Source organism: Gymnoscopelus microlampas (assembly GCF_963454915.1).
Source record: "Gymnoscopelus microlampas genome assembly, chromosome: 21".
Taxonomy (NCBI): Eukaryota; Metazoa; Chordata; class Actinopteri; order Myctophiformes; family Myctophidae; genus Gymnoscopelus; species Gymnoscopelus microlampas.
Window position 1 is genome coordinate 10,352,513 of NC_139958.1, and position 9,501 is coordinate 10,362,013.

Consider the following 9,501-nt stretch of genomic DNA (forward strand, 5'->3'; position numbering starts at 1 on the left):
CAGTGCTGAGAGAGAGAGAGAGAGAGGGTGGAACCAACTTGAATTTACATATTTTTTTAATATACCGGCATATATATATTTAATATTTCTTAAAGCGAACATTTTGTAACTCAAATCTTTGCTTCTGGGGGTCCCTGGAACAAAATATTGTACAAATGTTTGCTTTAAAATATATGTCGTAATGAGCTTGTATATCTGCTATTTTTGAATAGCCAAAGAAATCGATGGATTAAGCACATGCACCTGGGCATGCCATAATATCTGTTGGGCAGTCTACCTGTAATATATTACTTTCCCCAGTGACTACTAACTAGTAGTGTAACTTAAACATAACCGTTATTACATTTTCCAACATGTAACTTCGAGTTACTAGTTACAATGAACGTGATTTGATCTTTGACCGAACATTCTGTGAAAATAGCCGATCTGTAGACTGTTTTTCACCAGAGAGATTTGGTGAGGGGGGCCTAATATAGTCCAGACCCCTGGGGGACCCCGGTCAACGAAGTATATAGAGTTTTTAAGGTGTTTTAAAAGGTCCTCTGTCTGCCCTCGGCATAGCACCTCGGGAGTTGGGTGTATGTTGCATAATGCAGTGGTTCTCAAACTTTTTCATGTCAAGGACCCCCAAAATGATATGTATTTGGCCGCGGACCCCCATCTAAAATATGGTGTTCCAGGGACCCCCATGGTTTTAGTTAATGTTCGCTTTAAAAAAATAGAAATATTCAAAGATTTGCCCCAAAAAATTACGACTTTTCCAAAAATAGCAGATCCCCCCCCCCAAGGACCCCTGGGGGGTCCACGGACCCTACTTTGAGAATGCACAGAGAACCCATAGGGAGGAGCTGTTGAATCACAGCTTTTCTCTCAGAACCTGGTGTTGAAGGTCAAAATGAACATTTCTTTCCCCCATGGGGCTGAGAGCCAACCGGGGCGGAGTGGTGTTGAGACAGCCCTCAGTGTCAAGTGTAGATATAGTAGAGTGCACCAGTGCATATCAATATGGCCTCCACACACCACAGTTTGTTCTGTGTGCTGTTGGTACTTACTAACTTTCACAACGACACCCAGGGTTGGATTTTTTCGGGGGTGTGGTGGGGTGCAGTGGTGGGAAAAGTACTCGCAAGCCTAGAATCAAGCCATCCAGGGTCCTGGTGAATCATGACCATTAAACCATACTACTAGTGTATGTTGAGGCTGAGGGAATCACTAATTGTGCGTGTGTGCGTGTGCGTGTGCGTGCGTGCGTGTGCGTGCGTGCGTGCGTGTGCGTGCGTGCGCGCGTGTGTGTGTGTGTGTGTGTGTGTGCGCGCGCACGCGAGGGAGTATGCTGAACTCACCTCCAACACAGCTGTGGAGCATTGGAATGCTGGGCTGTTTTAAAGCTGTGTCACTTTATGGTTGGCATATCTTTTCACTGCAGGGGTAATCCGTCTGTGCTATGCGGGAATTAATTATTTTCTTTGTTGGCCCTTCTGACATTTTGATTGTTGGCCCTTCTGATTCCCTGCACCACAGGAGAGAAAAAGCAAGTGGTGTGTGCTTGTTGTTGTAGAAATGTACAGTAAGAAGATAGGTCTGTATATCAGTCGTCATTGATCGTGCAGCAAGTCTTCTCGTTGTCCGCTCTCCCCTTTGAGAACGGTGGTTCTCAAAGGTTTTCATGTCAAGGACACACAACATTATATGTATTTGACCACCATGTCAAAATATGTTGTTCCAGGGACCCCCCCCCCCCCAGAAGCAAAGATTTGAGTTACAAATGTTTGCTTAAAAAATATATATATATTCAAAATTTTGCACAAATTGTCTCGACAGTACAAATGGAACCAAATGGACCCTTATGGGTCCATTTGGTTCCATTTGTACACTCTCAGAGTTAAATTAACATTGATTTTACAATATGAATTGGGGTCCCAGAGATAGAAATGCCATTAAATGGGGGTCCGTAGCCTAATGCATGTCAAACAGGGGGCAGAATCACTGCTGTAGAGCTGTAAACATCTTCTCTTATGGGGGTCCCTGGCACATCTTTTCAAATGGGGGTCCGCAGGCTAATAAATGTCAATCTGGGGGTCCTTGACATGAAAAAGTTTGAGAACCACTGATGTACACAAACCAAAACCACGCATTGTGAGCTTGTAGATCGGCATTTTTTTTTAATTTTTATTAAAAAACAATGTATCCCACGATTTTGTAACCCTTTTTCAGCTGGTGCCAATTATCTAAGACTTAGAAAGGCGGGAGGAGTGTAGCGCTCAGGATCACTTAGATTCTAAGTGATCCTGGGCGCTACACTCCTCCCGCCTTTCTAGGGAGCCCAGAGCCGAGCTCATGCCTCCTTCAATGCATGAGAGCCAACTGACCTTCTTGTCACCTGACAGGGGGGAGTTTCCCCGGTAGGACGTAGCGCGTGGAAGGAACACGTTATTCCATCCAGTTCCTTTCCCCTCCATCAGGCACCCAGGCTGTCATGGGGGAGGCCGGAGGCGGTATAGCGACCAGGATTACTACATGTTTTTGTGAGGGTATTAACTACCCTAGGAGACACGGGGAGAACATGCAAACTCCACACAGAGTAGGGCAGGCCCTTTCGCCCAACGGCTATTTTTCGGCTATTTTCAAATGGCCGAAATGTATATATAGGGCTGAACGTGGTTAATGTATGTTTTGTAATAATGATCTAAATCTACAAAGTAACTACATTAACTAAAGTTGTCAAATCATTTTATTGCAGTAAAAGTACAATATTTGCCTCTGAGATGTAGTGGAGAAGTAAAAGTATTGAAAATTGGAAATACTCCAGTAAAGTAAAAAAAAAAAAAAAACTCAAAACTGTACTTAAGTACAGCACTTGAGTAAATGTACTTAGTTACTTTATTTACACCACTGCATACAACGTATTGCAGACATTGCCTGCTTTTTGGCTCTGGAAGCCAACTAGAGGCCTGTTTAGTGAAGCAGAGAGAGAGAGAGAGAGAGAGAGATATTTCTCACCACAGTTTGCATCAGGAGAACTGATCCTAACCTTGCACACAGAGAGAGAGAGAGAGAGAGAGAGAGAGAGAGAGAGAGGGGGAGAGAGAGGGGGGGGGTAACAGAGAGAGAGACTACAGCTAGAGAAAGAGAGAGTCCATTAGCTGCTATTAATTACCTCTCTCTGCTTGGTATTCACAGACTAGCTTCTAATGAGCCTCAGGGAGATCAATTCTCTACGACCAACTCCAAGTCCACACGCACACGCACACACGCACACACGCGCACACGCACACACACAGTCAGTGTGGGTGCTTACAGGTCAGTTTTTACACTCTGTGTGTTCAATTAACCCATTCAATCCGGGAACGCATCTCTGTCATTTTAGATTTCTTTGGGCTATTCAAAAATAGCAGATCTCCAAGCTCATAGCGCAGCACCTCTACGAGCTCATAATTCTCAAAGCTCAAAATGATATGTATTACGGACCCCCATCTCTAAATGTTTTGTACCAGGGACCCCCCAGAAGCAAAGATTTGAGTTACAAATGTTCGCTTTAAAAAACATATATATTCAAAGATTTGCACAAATTTTCAAGATTTTTCAAAAATATTTTGAATAGCCCAAAGACATTTTAAAATGACACAGTATGCGTTCCCGGTCTTAACACTACCACCGCCAGGCCCGTAGCCTACGGGCCGATAAATCCAACCGTAAAGCGCCGATCCCGTAGCCTACGGGCTGTGGTGCTTTTTCCTTTTTTTCGATTTTTTTTTTTTTTCAATTCTCGATACGGCACATTTCATTGTAACACCACCGGAAACAGAATTATTCGGGATCCGGTTTTGCCGATCCCGTCGGCCCCTGTTCTAATGACAAAACTGAAACCCCATTTTCTCCTTGTATTTTTTCTCCTCGGTGATCACTGTTTAACATAAACCGTTCTAACTACAACATGGCGGCTCCGTTTGACACGTGGTTTTCACTGCTCGAACCAGGCAGATCTCCACGATGTTTATAAACAGTGCACAGCTCAATTTTAAGGATTTTAACAAGGTGATGTGAAAAAAACAAAAAACAACAATAAAACGTTGGCACTGGTGAGTACATTATGAGATTAACCTCTGGCGGTCAATGTGTTAATGGTTAATGACATATATATGCTGTTCCGCACAGCATGGCATGGACAAATATATGAAAATAAAAGTGGTAATTTTAGATTTATTTGGGCTATTCAAAAATGGCAGATATACAAGCTTGTATATCTGCCATTTTTTTAAAATCTTGAACATTTGTGCAACTCTTTGAATATATATAGTTTAAAGCAAACATTTGCAACTCCAATCTTTGCCTCTGGGGGGTCCCTGGAACAAAACAGTACGTTGCTATAGCAGTGTTGTTGCTCCAACTTTTCCATGTCAAGGACCCCCAAAATGATCTGTATTTGACCGCGGACCCCCATCTCAAAATATGTCGTTTTCAAATGGCCAAAATGTATAAAAATCCTTTGAAAATTGTAGAAGTTGTTAATGTATGTTTTGTAATAATAATCAAAATGTACAAAGTAACTAGGATCTTAAGTTTTCAAATAATTACAGTGGAGTAAAAGTACCAAATTGTCCTTAAGTACAGTACTTAAAGGTAGGGTAAGTGATTTTCTTTGGTTAAAATAAGTGTTAAATAGCTCTATATTCTGATAGTACTCATTGCTATAGAGTGTTTGTAGATCTGCTGTTTTCTAAATATTTTAATACATTTTATACATTTGAAAACTTGTGAAATGGGACATTCTGCATAATGAGCACTTTCTACTTTTGGTACTGTTTGTACATTTTGATACCATTTACTTTTACTAAAGTACATTTTGAATTCGGGACTTTTACTTGTTACTTTTACTACTTTTTTACATTGCAGTATTGATACTTTTACTTCAGTAAAAAAATACGAGTGCTTTTTTCCGCCACCGCTTATGAGAAGGAGAAAGATACACCACAGCAAGACGGGGTCTAATAATGACCCATTCTTCCATCCATGAGGCCAGTGTAGTGCATGACGTCAGTCATCTATGACGTCAGTACCGTCCGTGACGTCCATATATGGGCAACGTTTCCACCCTATACAACCTCCATGAACTAAAATGAAAACAAGAATTCATTGGATATAAACATATCCAATTTGACTGTGTAGGTAGGTTTTGTGCACGATCGTTAAAGACTGTACAAGCACGTTCTGCAACACGACCTGTGATCCACAAGGCCCACTGCCTCCATCTAGTGGCGTTACAGAAATATAGCACCCTGGCACACTGTCCTTAGCCTTTTTTTTTTAGGTTGGTCTGTCGGACGCACACGCACACACACACACACACACACACACACACACACACACACACACACACACACACACACACACACACACACACACACACACGTACGTGCACACAGGTGTTCTGAACAACATAACAATTTGAATGCACCATAGAGTTAAAAAATCACACCCTGTGTGAAGGTAGCGGCGCCTTTGAATACATTATGTCATCGATATGTGTTTATAATGTGTTTATAGCCATGTGTCATGTGAAGCTTGACCAATCACTTTGTTGACGGGTCTGACCAATCAGAGCGTCGACGACAGATAAAGTTAAATTGAGGATCTAACTTTAAATAACTTACCTAGAAGGAGACTTTAGCCAAATAAAAATATATACAAAAAAAAACATGAGGAAATAAAAAATAAACCTTGACATCATAGTGATGTCATGAATAGTCCCCTTGCCTGACAAATCACAACCTTGACGGGCCTGACCAATCAGAACCTTGACGGGCCTGACCAATCAGAACCTTGACGGGCCTGACAAATCAGAACCTTAACGGACTCTTAGATTCTCGATCGTCTCTATCAAACCATTCTGTCATAACGGATGACTGGGTCCCAAACTCAGACTTTCTATACATTCACCCTTCATCTGTTCTTGTATCTTTCTCCTTCTATTCGTCATATTAACTTTAAATAACTTACCTAGACGGAGACTTTAGCCAAATGAATAATAAGATGAAGTCATTGTCATCGTTTATATAGACATCGAATTCTATATTCATGACATCATAGTGATGTCATGAATAGTGACCAATCACAACTTTGGCGCACCTGACCAATCAGAACGTTGACGCACCTGACCAATCAGAACGTTGACGCACCTGACCAATCAGAACGTTGGCGCACCTGACCAATCAGAACGTTGACGCAAAAGCCAGGCATAGAGGGCTAATATCCGCTCTATACCTAAAGGTATAGAGCGGCTAGCGCCGCTAAAAATAATAGAGAGGGCACTGGATATCGCTTCCCATCCACTTGCGTTGAGTTGCTCACCCAGCGCATGAGGCGAATTCACCCCTTCTTCCGGGTTGTGAAGTGTGATGGGCGAGGCCTGTTTGGGGCCACTGTGACACGTTTTGCGTCTTGCGTAGGCCTGTCACTATTACTATTTTCTCCTGATTGCAATGATTTACTAAACGCGTTTTATATAAAACGCATCGTGATGTGACCCCATTTGATCCTTTAGATCGGCTATTTCCACTATTAATGTTTATTTATTTAAGTAGTAAATATGTGTTGTTTGTCATATCTGCCCTGTGCAACCTTTGTTTACGAAGGCTACAATTTTTTATTCATAATGTTCCAATAATGTTCAACGACAGAAACGCAATTAAATCGTTATTCGCAATTATTTGAGTGACATTTATCAATCGTCGAGTAAAATGTCATAATCATGACAGCCCTATATGACAGTGTAGGTTGGGGTTCCAGTGTCGTTTCAGTGATTCTCAACCATTTTAATTTCAAAGACGAGACCCCCAGTTCTTATATGCATTAGGCCACGGACCCTCATTTGCTTATCTCTGGGACCCCAATCTACACTGCAAAATCCTCAGTAGCGTTAATTCAACTCTGAAAGTGTACACATGTAACCATATGGACCAATAAGGCGTTGAGAACCAGCGCTTAGGGATGGGACTACTAACCGGTTTTACTATTATTCACGATTCGAAACGTCAGAATTAATCATATACTGTTAGTGGCTCAGTATAATTGTGCGGGGGAGGGAAAAAAAAAATATTTACTTTTTTTTTTGTTCATTTTTATTTATTACAAGTTTATATTATTTGGCTAATGTGTTAATTTCTCTCACTATAATCGTACCAATCAAAATCCATAATCGTCCCTATCAGTGCCAAGAGTCTTGTTCCTCAATGTGGAGGCAGCGAGGGGAGAAGTGGTGGATGAGCCTTTCACAGCTTGTCCAAGTATTTGTCTAACTCAGGCATGCCTTCTTTGAGAGACTTGCGTTTGCGCGTCGCGGCGATGATCTGAGCCGGCTTGGACGCGCCGTCCATCGGGTCTCCCGGAAGCACCTGCCAGTGGTCAAACGAGCACTGTGGGAAAGCCTGGCCGCCGGTGCTGGCACGCAGGTCAGCCGTGAAACCAAACGACTCGTTTACTGGCAGCCAGGCCTTGACGACGAACACGGGCCTATCCGTTTCCTTAATCTCTTCGATCACTTCGCCACGCTTCTTGTTCAACACACTGTAGATTCCTCCGACCACCGCCTCGGGACACTGGATCTCGACCAGGTAAACTGGCTCCATGAGTCTGGGTGCGGCTGTGAGCTGGGAGGCGAGCAGTACTCTGCGAGCCGTGTCAATGATCTGGCCGCCACCACGGTGGATGGCGTCCGTATGCAGGGTGACATCGTGGATGTCGAAGCGACATGCACGCATGTTCTCCTCACACAGGACACCCTTCTGGGTAGCCCACTGGAAGGCACTGGTGATACTGTCCTTGATCTCGTTAAGGTACTGCACTCCCTTGGTGACATCCACTAGAACATTGGGTCCTTTTGTGTCAGGTCCGAAGCACCAGATCTTACGAGCCTCATTGACGTCCCAGCCGTACGTGTCGGCCAGGTAACGCCCACGAATCTTAAAGTCCTGACTTTCACCGACTGTACCCTTTTCAATGTCCTCGGCTAGACCCTCAGGGAAGGGTCGGGCTTTCATGTACAGACGGTTGTGCTTGTTGGGGGATTTGGACAAGCACATAATTGATGACTCCTCAGTGACTGTCTCTCTGTAGGCCACCACAGGGTCGGATTTCTCAAGTGGAACGCAGGCATATTCCTCCTCAAGGTCTTTAAGGCAGATCTCTAAATGCAGCTCTCCAGCTCCAGCAATGATTTGCTCTCCACTTTCTTCAGTGAGAATCTGTACCATAGGGTCAGACTTGGCCAGACGCCTCAGGCCCTCCACCAGCTTAGGCAGGTCAGACACACTCTTTGCCTTCACAGCCACTCTCACCACAGGGCTGACACTAAACTTCATCATCTTCATATTGTGGGCCTGCTCAAAAGTGGTGATGGTCCCGGTCTTGACAAGGAACTTGTCCACACCCACAAGACCTACAAGGTTCCCACATGGACAATCATCGATGGTCTCTGTATGACGGCCCATCATCAGAACGGTCCTCTGAATTGGTTTTATAACGAGATCATCCTTCTTTCCAGGGGTGAAGTTTGGTCCCATAATGCGCACCTTGATGCCACTTTTGACACAGCCAGAGAAGACACGTCCAAAAGCATAGAAACCCTTGTCACCGCTGGGCACCATCTTAGAGATGTACATCATCAGTGGAGCGTTGGGGTCACATTCCTTGATACCTTTAGCAACCTCATCATCCTGAGGTCCTTCATAGAGCAGCTCACAACGGTACCGCTGGGCCGTGACAGGGGAAGGCAGGTGGATGGTGATCATCTGAAGCAGAGCCTCTCCGGCAGGCAGCCAGCTACGCATCACAGCCTTCAGCAGGGCCTTTCCCTCCTTCTCCTTGTCGTCCTTATCCAGCTTGATTTCCAGTTTTTCAATCAGCTTGACTATCTCCTCCTTCTTGAAGTTCATGATGGCATCAAACAGCTTGAAGATGGGATCCAGGACTAACTCGACAAACGTTCGACGAAGTTGCTTGCCGTCGGGTCCATTAGAAGTCTTGCTGAACTTACCAGATGTAGGGTCAAAATACCTCTCGCCCCACAGCTTCTTCATCATGTCCTCTACCTTCTTGCAACGCTCATCTGGCGTCATCGATGCATTGCCACTCCTGGCAGAAAACTTGGCTACATATTTCTCAGCAAATTGCTTGAGGGTGAAGGCCCAGCTATGGAGACCAGAACCAAAGCCAACTGTACCGTTGACTGGGTCGACCATGATCTTACCCATAGGTCCAGAACTATCGTCCTCCACATAGGTGGCGATGATGACGTTGACGTTCTCAACGATACGTTGGAATGTCTGGTAGAGCGACTCGGGGTCCAGCTGCAGCTCCAGCAAGGCACGGTCCATCTTATTCAACATCAGGATGGGCTTAATGCGCTCCAGAATGGCCTGCTGCAGCACGGTCTTGGTCTGCACACAGACGCCAGACACACAGTCCACAACAACCAGGGCTCCGTCAGTGACACGGAGAGCGGCG

The 9,501-nt window shown here is 44.4% G+C and overlaps 1 protein-coding gene across 1 annotated transcript in view; it reads right to left on the reverse strand.

The window, feature by feature from the left end:
- Positions 1-7,268: 7,268 nt before the first annotated feature.
- LOC311037374 (elongation factor 2b-like) overlaps positions 7,269-9,501 on the reverse strand; it is a gene marked incomplete at both ends in the record, with an annotated part of 2,580 nt that continues 347 nt past the window's right edge. Inside the window, one exon of the mRNA XM_084046501.1 lies at positions 7,269-9,501. This exon is cut by the window's right edge and continues 347 nt beyond it. Within this exon, the coding sequence (XP_083902627.1) occupies positions 7,269-9,501 (2,233 nt within the window).